This window comes from Odocoileus virginianus, chromosome 25, assembly GCF_023699985.2.
Source record: "Odocoileus virginianus isolate 20LAN1187 ecotype Illinois chromosome 25, Ovbor_1.2, whole genome shotgun sequence".
NCBI lineage: Eukaryota > Metazoa > Chordata > Mammalia > Artiodactyla > Cervidae > Odocoileus > Odocoileus virginianus.
In genome coordinates, this window is record NC_069698.1 from 50,384,105 (window position 1) to 50,403,760 (window position 19,656).

The 19,656-nt window shown below is 46.6% G+C and overlaps 1 protein-coding gene across 8 annotated transcripts in view; it reads left to right on the forward strand.

Moving 5' to 3' along the window:
* Nucleotides 1-19,656, forward strand: part of LOC110133969 (interferon alpha/beta receptor 2) — a 63,899-nt gene that overhangs the window by 29,813 nt on the left and 14,430 nt on the right. For 3 of the 8 annotated variants that reach the window (XM_070455177.1, XM_070455175.1, XM_070455176.1), the window contains one exon: nt 2,651-4,183. In XM_070455177.1, the coding sequence (XP_070311278.1) occupies nt 2,651-3,379 (729 nt within the window). In that variant the 3' untranslated portion in view covers nt 3,380-4,183. Of the gene's footprint in view, nt 1-2,650; nt 4,184-6,412; nt 6,597-9,017; nt 9,142-13,257; nt 13,416-14,943; nt 15,111-19,506; nt 19,655-19,656 lie in introns of those variants that run through there. The other 5 variants (XM_070455178.1, XM_070455179.1, XM_070455180.1 and 2 more) reach the window with 5 other exon arrangements.

Genomic DNA, 19,656 nt, shown 5'->3' on the forward strand with positions numbered 1-19,656 from the left:
GTTTGTATATGTATGTCTAATCAAGAACAGAAGTTAAAAATTTTAAACTGTCTTTTCTTTTCTCCTCCCCTCCCCTCACCACCTTCCCCCTTCTCTTCTTTTCCTTCTCCTACACCTCCTCTTTTGCATTTAACAAATATGTGTTGTGTATTTACTGTATATCCACAGGAGCTGGGTGCTGGGGATCTAGATGTGAATAAGACAAACAAAAAAGATGCCCTTATGGAGGTTAAACTTTGAAAAATGGGGGGTAGAGACAATGATCATTAATAGATGATATGACTGGCTAAGTAAGAAATTCAGATCTAGAGATGAAATATTAGGACTAATAAGTTTAGCCACATTAGCCACTTATTTCGGAGACAGCAATGGCAGCCCACTCCAGTACTCTTGCCTGGAAAATCCCACGGAAGGAGGGGCCTGGTAGGCTGCAGTCCATGGGGTCGTGAAGAGTCGGACACGACTGAGCGACTTCACTTTCCCTTTTCACTTTCATGCATTGGAGAAAGAAATGGCAACCCACTCTGGTGTTCTTGCCTGGAGAATCCCAGGGTCGGAGGAGCCTGGTGGGCTGCCGTCTATGGGGTTGCACAGAGTCGGACATGACTGACGTGACTTAGCAGCAGCAGTAGCCACTTATTTAGACTAATAAGTTTATTACACACAAAGTGATCAATATAAAAATGCTGCTTTTTATACCCTAGCAATAGTCACTTAAAAAAAATATGTTTTTCTATAAGTTGCTTTTCAACATCCTAGAAATTGAGTGCACAAGTCATAGCAAAAAACTGAATTTTCACAAACTCAACATACCCACATAAGTCACATCCAGATCAAGAAAGAAAACATGACCAACCCACTCCAGAAGTCTCTCTTCTACCTTTCAGTCACTGCCCATGCCCAGGATAACCACTCTCTACACTCTAACAGCATAGATTAGTTTTACCTGGTTTTGAACTTAGAATCATACAGTTCAATGGAATCATCATAAAGCTTTTAAAACATCATTGCAATAGTAATAAAAATATTTTTTTAGGTATTTAAGGAAGAAATCTAACAGAAGATGTTACAAGCCCATTGTGGGGAAAATTATCAAACCTTGTTGAAAGGCATTAACAAAGATCTAGTCAAATGGGGAACCCAGAGACAAACTCACATATGTGGAAACAAGGTTAGGCTTAGGGTTTTGTAGGAATTGCTGTGGGGAAAGGATTGAGGTCAATAAATGTTACCTATGTGGGGAAAAATGAAATCAGATTCCTACCTCACACCATACACAAACATCAATTTCAGGCATATTAAAGACTGTCATATGAGCAGCGAAACTATTGAAAGTTTTAGAAGGCCATATAGGAGTCACACTTAAAGGTAAGGAAGATTCAGCAGAAACCATGGAGAAAGAAAATTGATATACCTTCTTAAATTAAGATGGAAATTTTCTTTCCATTAAATGTCATCATAACAAGAGTAAAACGTTAAACCACAGACTAGGGGAAAATACATGCAGCATAAACAATCAACAAATAATGAGCTTCTAGGTTAAATAAGTTCTCAGTCACATCCAGCTCTTTGTGGTCCCATGGACTATAGCCTGCCAGGCTCCTCTGTCCTTGAAATTTTCCTGACAAGAATACTGGAGCAGGTTACCATTTCCTACTCCAGGGGATCTTCCCAACCCAGGGATCGAACCCACATCTCTTCTGTCTCTTGCCCTGGCAGGCAGGTTCTTTACTACTAGGGCCACCTGGGAAGCCCCAAAGTTATACAAACCGCCTCTATAAATAAATAAGAAAATGACGAAACAACCCAATGGAACAATTCATCCTAAGGCTGCATCTGAATAGAGTCAGGGAAAAGTAGGCTTGTCACATTGCGCAGCCTGAGCAAGACAATGGAAAGGAGAAGGATGTCGACGATGATGCAAGGTCTGTGAAGGGAATCTCGTGACCACCCTCCTCAACGTGACCCCATTGTAGCCAGTCTCCTTAGCCCACCTCACCTGTTGTATCCTGGAGGTGCTGGATACAACCTCCAGTCTCCCTGCTTCTTCTCATCTCTGACGCTTTAGGGGTCACCTGCGTCTCTAAGGTCCTCCAGTCCAGGGAGCTCTGACCCCAGTGGAATCAGCTCCCTAGAATCTCTCCTCACTCACAGTTCCCTGACACCTATAAGAATGTCAGCAATCCAGAGGTGAAATCTATCCAGTTGAAATCTATCCATCTATCAAATCTATCGATGGATAGATTCCCCTGACAAGCAAGAAGCAACAAGGGGACAGTAGTGAGAAGGAGTGGGCCAGTCTCTACTGCAGGCAGCCTCCTAGTTTGAAACCCAGCCTCCACCACTGAGAATTCCTTGAAACTTAACCTCTCTGCATTGTAAAGTGGGAGCAAGACTAGTAAGCCTACTTCATAGAGAAGTCATGAGGATGCAATGGACTCTAATAGGTAGCTTACTAAAAGCAGTACCCCGCAAACAGTAAACCCTGTATAGCTGTCCGCTATAGTCATAGCTGCTGTCATCGTCTTCATGACCACCTTTTCCGTCTCTGTGCAGTTAGTTAACGCCATTAAGTTTTATGATGTCAAAAAGATGGAGAACAAACAGTAAGGATTGATCATTCTCCCCCTCTCTTTTTTTTTCTTTAAAGAATTTTCGTAGACTGTCAGTCTGGGTGTTTCCCGAGCTGCCTCCGTTGGAAAAAGTGGCTACCGTGGAGGTCATTCACATCAACAGAAAAAAGAAAGTGTGGAATTATAATTATGACGATGAAAGTGATGCTGAAAATGAAGCAGCTCCCTGCGTAAATTCTGGCGGTTACACCAAGCATGGACTAACGGGCAGGCTGTGTCCAGCTTCCACCACTTCAGCCAGCTTGGAGGACTGCAGCGACCCCAACGCCGAGGAGCCGTACTTGCCTGAGCCCAAGGGGGATGCTGAGACCCCCATGGCACCAGGGCCCGGCCCCTGGCAGTCGGAAGGCACAAGTGGGGGCTACCAGACGAGAGGGACTCTGCGGCAGGACCCCACTTCCGAGGAGGACAGTGACTCCACGGAGAGATCTGAAGGCAGAATTGTTTTCAACGTGAATCTGAACTCTGTGTGTGTGAGAGCCCTCGAGGACGACAAGGACTCAGAAGTCACTCTAATGTCCCCGTCTCGTCCAGAAGAGACAGTCGTGCTGGAGGACCTCAACGAGACAGAATCTAGCCTTTCGGTGGCCAGTGAAGAAAGGACACAGCTGCCCTTCACCGACCCCTCTATGGAGTGCCTGAGGCCCCAAGATGCTCCTTCTGATCAAAGTGACACTTCCGAGTCAGATGTTGACATGGGGGATGGATATATAGTAAGACAAGTGAATCTAAAAAAATTTAATTAACTTGGACACACGCTGCCTCCAGGCCTCACCCCCCACCCCCATCACCTGCACTTGCTCCTTTGGGGTCTCCGAGTGTTCTCCCTCGGGAGGAGTAGGAGACTGGTGACATCATCTGTGCAAAGTCTCACTCTGGGGGAAGGGGAGGTGGGAAACAGTATTCTGATACCATTCAGTGCGTTGTTTACCTGTTCAAGGCAATTTGCCTTGATGGGAAAAATGCCTTGCCCGTTCCCTTTCCTCTCATGGATGTCTAATGTTTCTGCATCGTGCTTCCCAGAGGAAAGAACAAGGCTCCCTGTGGTTTTCAGGGGATGTTCCAGGGCCCTGTAAGATTTCTGGGAAGTTATTAAATTGGGTCAATGTGGAGTAGGGAGAGAAAAGGAAGACATTCAGCAGAGTTCATAGCAGGAGCAGTCAGCAGTGGTTTTTTTTCCCCCCACAGGCTTGAGGAAATACCAGAAAAGACACAGAAAAAGAGGAGGGAGGGCGGGCAGTTACAAAGCAAGGACATGCACGAGGCAAGCACATGCTCTGGGTGGGGACTGGAAGAAAGGAAGCCCCAACCAAGTCTGGGGCACCCCCAGATAATATTGTGTCGCCTACACGCTTGAGAGTTCAACTCTCAGCCCCTGGTCCAGCCCTCCTCAATCTGAGTGAGGAAGGCAGACACACACATAATAACTCTGGTGCCAGACAGGTGACTAACAGAAACATTTGCATGAGGGAGAGGGTCTGTGTCATGTTTAAAGGTATAATTTTGTACAGTGGTTGGTAAAAAATAAAGTGTATACTTTTTAATATAAACTTGGAAATGTCTCCACATTTGTTTCTTATTAGACAGGAGACATATGCAGTGGATGTGTAGTTCTGCTGGCATCTCTGGGCTACACAAAACTGCCTCTAACTACTTCGTGGCCTTTGGGAGCCAAAGGGACCTTCTGCCTCCCTGAGCAGTGTTCATGTGGAATGTTCTAGCAACAGAAGTCAGCCAGCATCTTACATCACCTAGTACTTACCCCTGCCCTGGGTTTTCCAACCTCACCACTGCTATTAAATAACACATTGAAAAAGAGGAAATTAAGCCTTTGTCAGCAGTCCTGTGAGAGAAGTGATTCCAGTCACATAAATGACTTGGTTCTCTGTTGCTGCTTATCCCTGTGAGGAGAGGGGAGTTACCGTAAAGAAGATCCTCTCAAGCTAGATTTGCTAAAGGAGTGCTTTAAAATCAGTTTATTTGCAGGGGAGAGGAGATCAGAGACCGCACCTGTTCACTGGAGAAAATTTGGGGATTCCAGATGTTCAAGCTGCTTTTAGAAAAGGCAGAGGAACCAGAAATCAAATTGCCAACATCCGCTGGATCACTGAAAAAGCAAGAGAGTTCAGAAAAATATCTATTTCTGCTTTATTGACTATGCCAAAGCCTTTGACTATGTGGATCACAATAAACTGTGGAAAATTCTGAAAGAGATGGGAATACCAGACCATCTGACCTGCCTCTTGAGAAACCTATATGCAGGTCAGGAAACAACAGTTAGAATTGGGCATGAACCAACAGACTGGTTCCAAATAGGAAAAGGAGTACGTCAAGGCTGTATATTGTCACCCTGCTTATTTAACTTATATGCAGAGTACATCATGAGAAACGCTGGGCTGGAAGAAGCACAAGCTGGAATCAAGACTGCCAGGAGAAATATCAATAACCTCAGATATGCAGATGACACCACCCTTCTGGTAGAAAGTGAAGAAGAACTAAAGAGCCTCTTGATGAAAGTGAAAGAGGAGAGTGAAAAAGTTGGCTTAAAGCTCAACATTCAGAAAACTAAGATCATGGCATCTGGTCCCATCACTTCATGGCAAATAGATGGGGAAACAGTGGAAATAGTGGCTGACTTTATTTTTCTGGGCTCCAAAATCACTGCAAATGGTGACTGAAGCCATGAAATTAAAAGACGCTTACTCCTTGGAAAGAAAGTTATGACCAACCTAGACAGCATATTAAAAAGCAGAGACATTAGTTTGTCAACATAGGTCTGTCTAGTCAAGGCTATGGTTTTTCCAGTAGTCATGTATGGATGTGAGAGTTGGACTATAAAGAAAGCTGAGCCCTGAAGAATTGATGCTTTTCAACTGTGGTATTGGAGAACACTCTTGAGAGTCCCTTGGACTGCAAGGAGATCCAACCAGTCCATCCTAAAGGAGATCAGTCCTGGGTGTTCATTGGAAGCACTGATGTTGAAGCTGAAGCTCCAATACTTTGGCCACCTGATGAGAAGAGCTGACTCATTTGAAAAGACCCTGATGCTGGGAAAGATTGAGGGCAGGAGGAGAAGGGGATGACAGAGGATGAGATGGTTGGATGGCATCACCGACTCGATGGACATGGGTTTGGGTGGACTCGGGGTGTTGGTGATGGACAGGGAGGCCTGGCGTGCTGCGGTCCATGGGGTCGCAAAGAGTCGGACATGACTGAGCGACTGAACTGAACTGAGCTGAATAGTGTTAAGAAAAACCATCACCACCCTTAATCCCACCATCCAGACATCAACTCTGGGTTGGTTCTGTGTTAGTCTGTCAGCCGTCTCCGACTCTTTTGAGACCCTGCGGACTGCAGCCCCCCAGGCTCCTCTGGCCATGGAATTCTCCAGGCAAGAATACTGGAGTGGGTGGGAGGCCATGCCCTTCTCCAAGGGGATCTTCGTGACCCAGGAAGCAAACCCCGGTCTCCTGCGTTGCAGGCAGATTCTTTACTATCTGGAGTGTTTTCATTTAACTTGAGGGCTCCTTCCAAAGCACGCGTTTACTGTAATCGGGGACACCGCATGTACAGTTTCGTACCCTGTTTTACTAACGGTGTTTTCCGCTCACCCCCAGGCGAAAAGTCCGCTTTCACCTCTGTTTCTGCCACAGTCAAGCTGGTGACAGCGGTCTCTGGAGCTGGGCGCGCGGGGGCGTGGCCCAGGAGGAGCGGGGCGGGGCGGGGGCGGGGCGAGGCCCAGGCGGGGCGAGGCCACTATCGCCCCGCCCCTCCGGTTCCCGGAAGCAGCCTCGGAGCTGGCAGGCTGGCGCTCTTACGTGGGACCCCGGCGTAGGGTTGGGGGGTGTGCCCCGGTGCCCGGCGGCTGTCCGCGGGGCTCCCCCCGAGTGCCCTCCCGGGCTCCCGGCGCGACCATGGCGCGCAGCCTCCGGAGCTGGCTGGGCGGTTGCCTCCTGATGTCAGGTGAGGGGTCTGCGGGGAGGGGACCCCGGGTAGTCTCCGGGGCGTCGGCTCGACCGCCGGGGCTGCCCGCGCGGGAACCCCGACTTGCCTGTGGCGCTGCGTCCCGACCGGGGGAAGTGCGCTCGGGACGCGGGAGGCGTGGCTACGACCCCAGGCAGCTTTGACCCGCCAGGACGAACCCCCTCCCCCGCGAGGGCACCCCCAGGCTCACTCAAAGTGTCTAAAGTTTCTGGGCGGGCCGTCAGGCCCAGCACCCCAAAATCTGAATTCTGCTCCTCAACCCCTACAGCTCTAGGGCTTCTGAGCTCTAAATCCAGTGAAACCTTTCCTGTCCTACTCCAAACTGCCTCTGTGTGTATGTGTGTGTGTTAGTCACTGAGTCGTGTCCGACTCTTTGCGACCCCATGCACTGGCTTCTCTAGAGGTCCATGGGATTCTCCAGGCAAGAATACTGGAGTGGGTGGCCATTCCCTTCTCCAGGGGATCTTCCCTACCCAGGGATTGAACCCTGGGCTCCTGCATCCTAGGCAGATTCTTTACCACTTGAGCTACAGGGAAGTCGTCTAAACTGCCTGCCCAGTTTCAAATAACACTGTGGATCTCTCCTGCCTTTCTGATGAATTCATCCTGGGTCTCCCAGGATCCCTCATTCTCCGGTTTCCCCCCCACCTATATCAGGCTGTGTCTCCCTGGGATTCTCCGCCTCTATCAGACCTCCATACAGCCAAGTTCATACCCAGCCCTCTTCTCTCCTTCTCCTACACTACTCCTCTGGGGTCTACCAGCAGAACTTTGGCATTAAATACCAGCTCTGGGCTTCCCTGGTGGCCCAGGCAGTATAGGATCTGTATAGATTCTGTATAGTATATAGAATCTGCCTGCAATGCAGGAGATCCAGGTTCGATCCCTGGGTGGGGAAGATCCCCTGGAGAAGGAAATCGCAACCCACCCCAGTATTCTTACCTGGAGAATTCCACGGACAAAGGAGCCTGCCAGCTGCAGTCCATGGGATCCCAAGGAGTCTAACACTGCGGAGGGACTAACACTAACATTGGACTTCCCTGTTGGCTCAATGGTCAAGAATCTATCTGCCAGTGCAGGATATGTAGTTCAATCCCTGGTCAGGGAAGATCCCCTGGCGTAGTAAATGGCAATCCACTCCAGTAATCTTGCCTGGGAAATCCCATGGTTAGAAGCAGCCTGGTGGGCTACAGTCCATGGGCTTGCAGAAGAGTCGGACACTACTTAACGACTGAACGACAACAATGTGGGCTCATGACTTTCAAATTTCTGTCTGTTGGCGCTAGTTGGGTGATGGTCTGGTGGCCATTATTATACTCTTCTCTGTACTTCTGTGTATGTTTGGCATTTTCTGTTAAAAAGTTTAACAACTGTTTCTATCTCTAGCTCAAATCTACCCTCTGTGCCCCAGGCTTATTCATCCAGCTGTCTCTGACATTCCTACTTATGTATCCTTCAGTATCTCAAACCTAATGCAAATCCTAAAATTGTTGTTTTTATTCAATTGTTCAGTCGTGTCTGACTCTTTTAGACTTCGTGGACTGCGGCACGCCAGGCTTCCCTGTCCTTTGCTATCTCCTGGAGTTTGCTCAAACTCATGTCCATTGAGTCAGTGATGCCATCCAACCATCTCATCCTCTGTCGTCCCCTTCTCCTCCTGTCTTCAATCTTTCCCAGCATCAGGGTCTTTTCCAATGAGTCAGTTCTTCGAATCAGATGGCCAAAGTATTGGAGATTCAGCTTCAGCAACAATCCTTCCAATGAATATTTACTGTTGTTTGATTTCCATCCCCAGCCCCAGTCAGAGCATTAGGTGCTTAAGCAGGGAGTGGATATTAATATCTACTTTTTCACACCGAATGTATCAGGAAGTCTAAAGTTTATACCTCTGGAAATAGATTTAAAATCTACCCTCTCACACCATTCTATTGTGGTTTAGTGACTAAGTCATGTCCTATTCTTTTGTGACCCCATGGACTGTAACCCACCAGGCTCCTTCTGTCCATGGGATCTCCCAGGCAAGAATACTGGAGTGGATTACCATTTCTCCAGGGGATCTTCTCAATCCAGGGATCAAACCCATGTTTCCTGCATTGGCAGGCGGATTCCTTAGCACTGAGCCATTTGGGAAACCCTCACACCTTTCTACCACCACCCAAATCCCAGGTCACCCTCATCCATCCCTGCTTCTCTATTGCTTTCCTTCTCCCCTTAGCAATTTCTTCTCTTCAAATAGAATCCAGACTCCTCAGCACCACTAAAGTATGTCTCCCTCTCCCACAAGCCCATGTGGAGACTTTGAGCCATAGGGTACATGACCTGAATATTGGACATGGTTATCTTCTTGGACAACCGTTTTGAGAAAGAGAGTTGCCAACTTTTTTCCCTTTATGTTTACAGCATTAGGAATGGTGCCACCTCCTGAAAATGTCAGAATGAATTCAGTTAATTTCAAAAATATTCTACAGTGGGAGTCACCTGCTTTTCCCAAGGGGAATCTGACGTTCACAGCTCAGTACCAAAGGTAAGTGTGGGGCGCTCTTGGCAGGAGGGCACCAGAGGATGGTGACCTTGGCAGGGCTGGTCACTGGGCTGGACTGAGGAGAGAGCCTGACTGCTGTCACCCAAGTGACCGTAACAGCCCAGGGAGAGCATTTCCCCTGGCCTTTTTCATTCTGTCCCAGAATCCTTGTGAAAGCTCTGTTCCCCGAAAACAGACAGTAAAATCCTTTCTCCTGTTTCTTGTGATGGTGCATGGTGTGACAGACATTTTAGCCTATAGATCATGGCTATCATCAGCCACCATGGCAGCTTGCTGCAATGTAAACTTATCAGACTTGTCACTGTTGATGTTTTTTAAGAGAAAAATGCCAGTGGTGAGACCATCTTCCAGTTATTAGAGTAGCATTGCTGAAAGTGAGAGTGTTAGTTGCTTAGTCGTGAGCAACTCTATGCCGCTCCATGGACTGTAGCCCACCAGGCTCCTCTGTCCATGGAATTCTCCAGGCAAGAATACTGGAGTGAGTAGCCATTCCCTTCTTCAGAGGATCTTCCTGACCCAGGGATCAAACCCAGGTCGCCTACATTGCAGGCAGATTCTTTACTATCTGAGCCACCAGGGGAGCCCAGAGTAGTATTGCTCCAAGTCAGCAGTTTGTAAGTGGGAGCTAGCCTAGAAAACCGAGGTATGCACAGCACGCAGGAAGCCCCTTGCTGGCTTACCGCCCACCCGCCTAGGTTATAAACTGCATGCCTCAGTGCTGGGGGCTACAGATCGTGTGCCTAGTGGGTGTCAGCTACTCTGAGGTTGTGTCCCGAAACTGAATTGTAAGAGAGCTGCTGGCTGTTGAAAGCTGTCTTCTCTGAAGTCAGCAGAGGCTTAAGAAGGAAGGGTGAGTGTCGCCCCCCGCTGTTACCTCAGTGATGCCCCGAGCTCCCGGGGCCCGCCCTCCCTGTCAGTCTCTCCCTGTGTCGGGCCTGCTGCCGCATGTCACAGGCTGGGCTGCAGGTGACGCGTCTTTGTGTGGGGCGCAGAGCAGCAACAGGAGGCCGGGGGCAGAGAGCTGCACGCCTGCTCCCCAGGCAACTCAGAAACGGCCAGAGGCAGGTACGCTCCCTCAGTGAGCCGGGAGGAGATGCGAGATGCAGGCGCTTTGGTCCTGCATGCCTCGCTTTTCCAACATATCCAGAGCTTGCTGAGTCAGAGGAGGAGAAAGATAAATAAGATCACCTTTGTTTACTTGTTTTTTCAACTTTTTAGTTCCAAATAATTCCCAAGTAGCAAACCATTTCAAAATATCAAGTATAATGCAGAAAACTTCCAAATAGCCTTTATCCACATTCACCAGTTTGTAAGGTCTGCCACAATGTGTCTGTCCTACATAATGCTTTCTGCCCCTTTCATTGTGTGTTTCATAAGAGCGAGGATAACCTTTCACATCACTGTAGCAGCAGCATCTAAGATTTGGCAGTTTAACCAGTGATACAGTCCTGCTATCTCAGTCCGTGTTCCAGTTTTGTCAGTTTCCCCGAGGACTTAAGAAGGGTCAGCCAGAGACTTGATTTTTTTTCTCCTGCCATGTATTTTCTAGCCTTGATTGGTTAATTTCATCTCTGTGTTTTCTCCATTCTGTCTTGATAGCTCTGGGGATTTTGTTATGGAAAATTAACTTCCCTCTCTGTCTCTCTCTCCCTGTAGTGTATTTCTTATTGTTCTGTTTTTTGTTTCTTTGCCATTGGAGTAGAAGTGTTTGGTTTTAGATGTTTGTCTTAGATGAGAGCTGCCAATAACCAAGAGTGGGTACCTGGATTCCAGTCTCCTGAACAAGGCTGTGCAGACCTCTGCTGGGGAAAACAAAACATACGCTGGGTGTGGAAGAAACTTGACCCTGAAAAATGTGTTTATCCTTCTATGGCTCTAGAAAACATTTGATTAGAATTCAGCCTGAGTGGTCACAAAGCACAGGCTCTCATTGTCTGTGTGCATCGGATAGGGGTGGCCAAGGGTGGGGCTTCAAAGAATGTACTGGTGATTTTAATATGGAACTATCTAAAACAACTAGGTGTAAATACAGGGAACAAATCATGTTAACTACTTAATGGAAATAAAAATATGTGTAGATACTATTAAAAAAATGACCTAATGAAAGGGAAGTCACTGCAAAATAACTGTTGAAATACTCTGTGTTCCGGTCAATTGATGCATTAGTTTAAATGCGTGGAAGAAATGGCCACATGTGGGAAGACCCCCTTCAAGGGAACGACCCCTGGATTTTCCCAATGATGGGATGTTAAGCGGCCATGAAAAGTTGATTGATTGAGAAAGTGTTTGTGGCCTATTAAGTGAAAAAAGCAGACAGTAAAAAAGCATAAGCCCACTTATCTCTGCCTCCTAAGAGTGGGGTGGAGTGTGGGGATGGCGCTTTGAAGTCAAGCAGACCTGAGTTCTGTGAGCGAGTTTCTAGACTTTCCACCCCGGTGCCTTGTCTGTAGAATAAGGGTGATGTCATTTCTGCCCTCCTGCAGTTGTGAAAATTCGGTGAGGTAATACTGTTGAAATAGCACACTGCTGGACACCTGCATGCTTGACAAACGTTGGTTGTTATTATTTTTATCACCTTCATTGTCACCTCTGAGGGCAGCTAGATTGTTTTTGGCACCAAGGCAGGAAGGTGCCAACCAGACAAAATTCTTACTTTTTGCAAGACAAGATCCTGGATCAGGATCTTCCTTACATCAGGTGGCGCTGATTATAGTTCCTGAGGCTATTGTGAGGTTAAGTTACATCCCTTTCCTTCCACACCATGTTTCTGCCACCCTCCCTCTGGGTGTTGGCCTGGAGATCTGAGGCCAATGAGTTTTTTTAATAATTTTTCCAGCATGATTGAGCCAAAGTCGCATATAGGACATTATTTGAAATCATTGTGATGTACCTATTTTGGTTAATGTATGTATACTGACATTTCACAGACTATGCCCCACAACTTTCAGAGATACATAAGCAAAAAGGGAAGCTTTCTCGGTCAAATATGTTGAATAGTCAACCCCTTTTTGGAAAGACATGTGCTCTGAGAAGTTCTGTTGAGAAGAGACATCTATTCATGTTTCACCTCATTTTTGCCCCAGGTTGTTTGACCATGGGATGGATTGTTTTTGAAATGTCTTAATGATACATCAAGGATCATTAAGGTCCCATGGAGCACAGTTTAGAAAATGCACTGACAACCTCAGAGAGACAGAGGTTCGACCTTGTTTTGCTGAAAGTTTTACTTTCATTTCAGGTTCAAAGGATTTGTTAACAAAAGAAACCACTCATTACATACAATTAAACAATTTCAATCCTTAATAGAGGATTATTTAACTTAATTTCAATATACAGTCATTAAAAGAAGAGAAATAGAAACGGTAGGAAAGAGTAACAGCACATGCATCACCAAATTGGGCCAACCGACATCCCAATTAAACAGTCGGGAAGTCCCTCTTTAATAGTAATCTGGAGTCCCAATTGGGAAAAGGTCCTGGGTAGTGTGTTCACTCCATGGGTTAGACTTCAGATTGCAGTTTCGGAGGCTCTTGCCTATAATCCCAGGCCAAAAACTAATGTCATCAGTTTGCACCCCAAAATGCAGCTCTCATTTTACTCTGATATTTTTATGGTGCTGTTTGTTTTATCTTGTGGATCATAGGATTTTGTTAAACCCCAAGAGTGGTTGGCCAGACCTCCAGGAGCTCCCTGGTGGATCAGCTGGTAAAGAATCTGCCTGCCATGCGGGAGACCTGGGTTCAATCCCTGGGTTGGGAAGATCCCCTGGAGAAAGGAACAGCTACCCACTCCAGTATTCTGGCCTGGAGAATTCCCTGGACTGTATAGTCTATGGGGTCGCAAAGAGTCAGACACAATTGAGTGACTTTCACTTTCACCAGAAGCTCAAGAATTCCAAGATCCAGTCCCTTTCTTATCTAAAGTGCTGCCTGACTAGCTGTGCTTATGGGCAGGCCTGGAATCTAGGCAGTGTCCAGGCAGGTCAGAAGCAAGGTCAAGGGCCTGCTTTCCTGCTTCTGAAGCCTGAACAAGACTTCCTCCATTTTAATTTCCCAAATAGAATTCTCATGATTTTTTTTTTTTTTTCTGATTTTGTAGTTACAGGAAATTCCAAGATACATGCACAAGTATTTTGTTGACGGAATGCGATTTCTCAAGTCTTTCCAAGTATGGTGACCACACCTTGAGAGTCAGGGCTGAATTTGCTGATGAGAGTTCAGACTGGATAAACATCACCTTCTGTCCTGTGGATGACAGTAAGCCACCTTAGTTTTCATCTCATTGTAATGTCATCACCCTGCCTTGATTATTTCCCCCTTGGTTGGCCCATGGGCAAAAATTCTTTTGAGTGCCCACCAAGTGGATGGCCTTGGATAAGGAGCAAAGGGGTTGTAATAAAGAGAGCTGTAACCTTAAGGAAGTTTGTGGGAGAGACAGAACAGGATCAGCATAAGGCAATAAACATAGTACAGGTTTATTATTTATTATTATCTGTACAGCTCCTTAACTGAACAGACTTACCAGTTCCTGACTGGTTCCAAATCCTATCTTAGGGCCCATTTATGGAAGTTCTCTTTAGAAACTGATGCCAAATATCAGTATATATGCAGTTTGCCCCAAGGTCACAGAGGTGGTGAGCAGGCAGCACAGGAGCTCACCCAGGCCTCCTCTGTGCCAGGGCTCTCAGCAGTGACTACCCCACATCCGCTATTTGCCTCTTGAAGTTTATATGATGGGAGAGTGCTTCAGAATGTCATGTGGACTTATTTATACTTGCTTCGGAAAACACATGATGAATGTGCTTGTCTGGTCTTCAGCTTCTAGCAGGGTAGAAACAGGGTAGAATGCTAACCCAGGCCTATTTGCAGCCCCCCAGGTGTAACAGTCAGCAGACAAGAATATCAGGTATAACTCAAACAGCGTGCTTGCCCAGGGCCATTCATGATTCATTCCACAGTTATTATTGAGCACCTTCTGTGTGCCAGCACCTACTGTGTGCTGAAGCTACAGCAGTGAACAAGACAAAAACCCCTGCCCTGGTGAAATGTGCATTCTGATCGGGAAGACAGGTGATAAATAAACAGATACATATTTTATGACAGATAGTGACCGTGGCTCTAAAGAAAATAAAGTAGGTGCCAGGACAGGGAGTGGTTGGAGCTGCTCCTTACATAGCATGGTGAGACAGTTCTCTCTGAGGTGGCGGCAGTTGGCCAGAGACCCAGATGTGTTGAAGGGACCCGTCACGTGAATGTCTAGTAAAAGAGCTTTGGGGAGGGGGGAGTGGTTTCAGACTTTGTTGGAAAATGTATTTGTTGGAAAGTGGTTTAAATATATAGGTTATATAGGTTAAACACTAAAAATAGAAATACCATCTCTTGCTTCCAACCCAGCAATGGAAATAAAGAAAACTCAACCCAACCAAAAAATAAATAAAAATGAAAGGGAGAGGGGGGAGAGGAATAAGCCATTAAAAACAAAAAAAGCAGTCTTTACAGAAAACACAAAGTAATGTAGTTGGAGTAATTGCAAATATATCAGAAATCACAGTAAATATAGAAGGACCAAACCTGATTAATAAAGGCAAAGGTAAAAAGAATTTTTTTTTTTTTTAAGAAACAAAATCTAACTGTCCTTAGCCATATCAGTCAACATCACCACAGTGGTGTATCAAAGGGCAGAGTACTTCAGTAGCCCAGTTGGTCTGCCCAGTTACAAAAAGTAAATGTTGATGTTTCTAACACGTGAATCTTGGTTGTCATTTTGCTTTGTTCTCGTCCTCAGCCATTATCGGACCTCCCAGAATGCAAGTAGAAGCACTTGCTAATTCTTTACATATGCGTTTCTTTGCCCCAAGAATCGAGAATGAACCTGAACCGTGGACCATGAGGAACATTTATAACTCATGGACTTATCATGTGCGGTATTGGAAAAACGGCTCTGATGAAAAGGTAAGTGCAGTGAATCACGCGCGTTGCTGATGTCAGCTCCCTGTCCTATGCGCAGCGCTGGCTGGAGGCCACGATGATGGAGAAAAGCTTTGCCAGGTGGCAGCACCTTATGGTCCAGAGGATCTCAGGCCTGGCCCTCTGAGCTCCAGAAGGTACCCGTTCTGGGGCTGGCTGGTATGTCTGGTCGCACTTCCCAGGCTTCAAGGGCAGACTTCCTGGGTGCTGGTGCAGGAGAACAAGCCTTTCTCTCCCCAGAGGGAGATTGCTGGAGGCCAAGCTGACTCAGCCGCTGGCTGGGGCAGGGTGGGGTCCCTGGAATCCGGTGCATGAGGCCCCACATACTCCACAGGATAGTCAAGCCCGTGGTCAGGGCAGCCCCAGCCCTGGATGCATGTTGGGTGTCATGTTCCATAGTTCTGACCCCGCCTCTCCCCATTGCTCTCCTCTTTCAGGAGCAATGCCTTTCAGAACATGAGCTGGGACTGGGAAGGCCCTGCTGGCATGTTGCCCTGCCCGTGTGTGACTCTGGTCACGGTCTTGACCTCAGCTTCTCAGGTCTGCAAAATGGGCATGTAACCCAGTTCATTAATAAAGTGGAGAGAATAACCTACTTTGGGGCTTCCCTGGTGGCTCAGCAGTGCAGAATCTGCCTGCAGTGCAGGAGACCCGGGTTCGATCCCTGGGTCAGGAAGCTCCACTGGAGGAGGCCACGGCAACCCGTTCTTAGTACCCTTGCCCGGGGAACCCCATTGACAGAAGGGCCTGGCAGGCTGCAGTCCATGGGGTCGCACAGAGTCGGACACAACTGACACATCTGAGCAGCAGAAGTAACTTACCTCACAAGGTTGTTGAGGAATTTAATGACATAATGAAGAAAGTAAAAAGAAAGGTAAACTTGTCCCATCGCCCGAACAATGTGTATGGGTCAATATGTGAGTCCCTTCCCCTTGTGTAGACATTCATCTTTCGTCACCTTTCATTCTTTTAGTGCTTCTGAGTCGAATGTCATTTCTGGTCCTAAACTGACTTACATATATGTTGTGTAAGTTATGTTACATATATGTTATCTCCTCTACATTAAATCACTACTGCTCCTGCATTTGGCAAGAACAGGTCACCCGTTTGTATTGTCTGAAGTGAAGTGAAGTGAAAGTTGCTCAGTCAGGTCCGACACTTTGCAGCCCCATGACTATACAGTCCATGGGATTCTCCAGGCCAGAATACTGGAGTGGGTAGCCTTTCCCTTCTCCAGGGGATCTTCCCAACCCAGGGATCGAACCCAGGTCTCACGCATTACAGGAAGATTCTTCACCAGCTGAGCCACAAGGGAAGCCCAAGAATACTGGTGTGGGCAGCCTATTCTTTATCCAGAGGATCTTTCTGACCCAGGAATCAAACCGGGGTCTCCTGCGGTGCAGGCAGATTCTTTACCAGCTGAGCTACCAGTGAATCCTGTATTATCTGAGAAATGATGTAATTAAATTTATATCTACATACTGTGTAGTCCCCCAAAATCTCAAGTTAATTTCCCCCAAAAAATGCTCCATTGTGATCAATTCATAATGTATACAAATATCAGATCACACTGTTGTACACCTGAAACTACTAAGATATTGTGTATCAACTACACTTCAATTTTTTTAAATGTTTCGTTAAATGATATAGGATATCTGCCTTCTTCATAGGAAAGATGATTTTGCTTATAATCAAGACCCCGAGATTACGTGTATCTAGGAAGCAGTACAGAACAATAAGTTTTATGATCACTTGTTGAATGCAGGGGTCCCTGCTAAACTCTGAGATACAAAAATAACTCCTGGAGCTAGCAGGAGATTAAGGATCTGATTAAGAATCAGATTCCACAGTTAGCCAGGGCCTGAGTGCCTCCTGCCCTAGGCATGAAATGTAAAATTCAGTCTATCTTTAGCTTCTTATCTAGAATATGCCCTCAGGCCTGGCATCTGGTTGCACATTTGTTCCTTCCTTCCACCTGTGGTGGGTAGACTTTGGTGTGAACATGTGGAGTGTGGGAAAGGCTGCGTGCTCCCCAGCGTGTGCCTCACTGGTGCCCGGGGGGCCGCCTCCACCAGTTTATCATGCTAGCAGCCCAGTGTTTGTGTCGCTTTACCCTGCCCAGCCCTCACCCTTCTGCAAATCCAGTCCCCAGTGTGATGGTGTTAGGAGGTAGATCATAAAGGTGGAGCCCTTGTGAATGGTTTTAGCGCCCTTTTAAAGGAAGCCCCAAAGAGCTTCCTCACCCCTTCCACCCCTTGGGGAGGACTCAGCAGGAAAACCCAGTTATGAACCAGGAAGCAGGCCCTCCTGAGAGGCCAAATCTGCTGGTGCTTTCATCTTGGACTTCCCAGTATCCAGAGCTGTGGGAAAGAAATGTGTGTCAATAAGCCACCCAGTCTTTGGCATTCTGCTTACAGCAGCCTGAAAGAAATAAGATTAAATGGTTCCCTTTTAGAATGCAAGTGTCTCTGAGAGAGTGCCACCAGTTCAAGTCCCTGAGCTAAAAATATTAAAAGCTTCTAGAAATTCTTTCTTCCTGGAAGGAGAAAGTGAGGAGATAAAACCAGAAGTTGGGGCTTCCCTGGTGGTCCAGTGGTGAAGAATTGGCCTTGCAATGCAAGGGACTGTGCTTGTCATGTTTCACTTGGTACAATCCAGTTCTTGCCTTCAGGGAGCTCATATTCTCATACAATAAAAGAATAGAGACAAGCTGTCAGCAAGCCCAGCACCCAAAGAAAAGTAACCAGTTACTAAAGTGAAAACAGTCTGTGCTCAGTCTCTACTGGAACTCCTATTCACATGGCAAATTTTTCACAAGGCCCTGTTATAAGGAGTTTGTAACCATGCTGGAAATACAGGCCACGTGTACTCTTTTAATTCCCTTTATTTTGCCGGAAACTATTGTTACCAAATCCAGGCTCACTCTGCTCACCACACTACAAGCCAATAAATCAGAGAGGAGGTATTGAGCCAAGGAATAATGAGTTTATTGAAAACAGAAAACCGAGAAGATGGCAGACTAATGTCTCAAAATAACCTTCTTATCGGGCTCTGGGTGCCAGGTTCTTTTATAGAATAGAGAGGGGGAGGAAGTGAGGAAGTAAAAAGGCCATTAATCTTGCAAGTATCTCCTGGAATGGCCAACCTCAGGGGTGGTGGATGGGGGGTGCTGCAGATGTGTTCATTTCTTCCTTCCTGTAGCGGTTCACAGGTGGACAGGATCTTGAACAATGGCACTTTGGTCTAATAGTAAAGGAGAGGGGCAGGGTACCCCCAGGCAGGCCATTACATATAAATAGTATCCTCGTAGTAAACAACAAAATAGTATCCTGTAGGAACCAAAGGTTAAAGTAAAAGAAACAGATCCAATATGGAGTCCGATTTTGTTCTTCCCTGCAACACAATTTTGGTTTCTCAAATTCAGAAATATACCATCAATTACGATATCTTATGTTCAAATTAAACTAAGATAAGTCTGGGATGGCCCCACCAGAGGCAGGCTATGGTGTATATCCTTGAGGTGAGATGAGCCGCTCGGGGAGGGCAGCCCAGGTGCATGAACGGAGAAGTGATTCAGAGGAGAACCCTAGGCAGCTAGGGCCAGAAATAACATTGGGTCTTACTGTAGATGACTGGTGTGTTCATTTGCCAGGGCTGCAGTAACAAAGTACCATAAACTGGACAGATGAAACAATAGCAATGTATCGTCTCAAGGTTCTAAAGCCTGGAAGTCCAAGATCAAGGTGTCAGCAGGATTGGTTCCTTCTAAGGACCAAGAGGAAGGATCCCACCCAGCTTCTGGTGGGAGCTGGCCAATTTTGAATCCTTCAGTATATAGAGGCATCTCCCCAATCCCCGCCTTCATCTCTAAGTGGCATTCTGTGTACCCGTCTGTGTCTAAATGTCCTCTTCTTTTAAGGACACCAGTCATACTGGCCTGGGGCCCACGCTAATAACCTCATTTATGTTGATTACATCTAAAAAAACCTGTCCAACCAGTCACTTCTGAAAGTACTAGGGTTAGGATTTTGATGTAAGAATTTGGGAGGACAAAATTCAACCCATACAACTGGTTTATCTTTAAAAAAAGAAAAAAAGAAAGTGGGATGGTTTGCATATCATTTAGACTAGGGAATTCAGGGAATAAGGCAGTTTGCCAGGACCATGGTCAGTCCTTGCCCTTCCCCCTCCTTCCCACTTAGAATGATCTCAGGGTCACCTGAGATGACCTGGGAGGAGCATCTGCTTCCTTTATCCTCCTATTTTGAGCCTGAAGTAAAGATTATAACCAGTAAGTGGCAGGTGGCGGGGTGGGTGGGGCGATGGGAAGTGATGTCCCTTCACTGCTGAGGCATGTTCTGATTTTTTTCTCTGTTACTAGTTTTCAATTTCTGGTCAGTATGACTTCGAGTTCCTCCGAAATCTTGAGTCACAGACAACTTATTGTGTCCAAGTTCGAGGGTTTCTTCTTGATCGGAACAAAGCTGGAGAATGGAGTGAGCCTGTCTGTGAGCAAACAGCCGTTGACGGT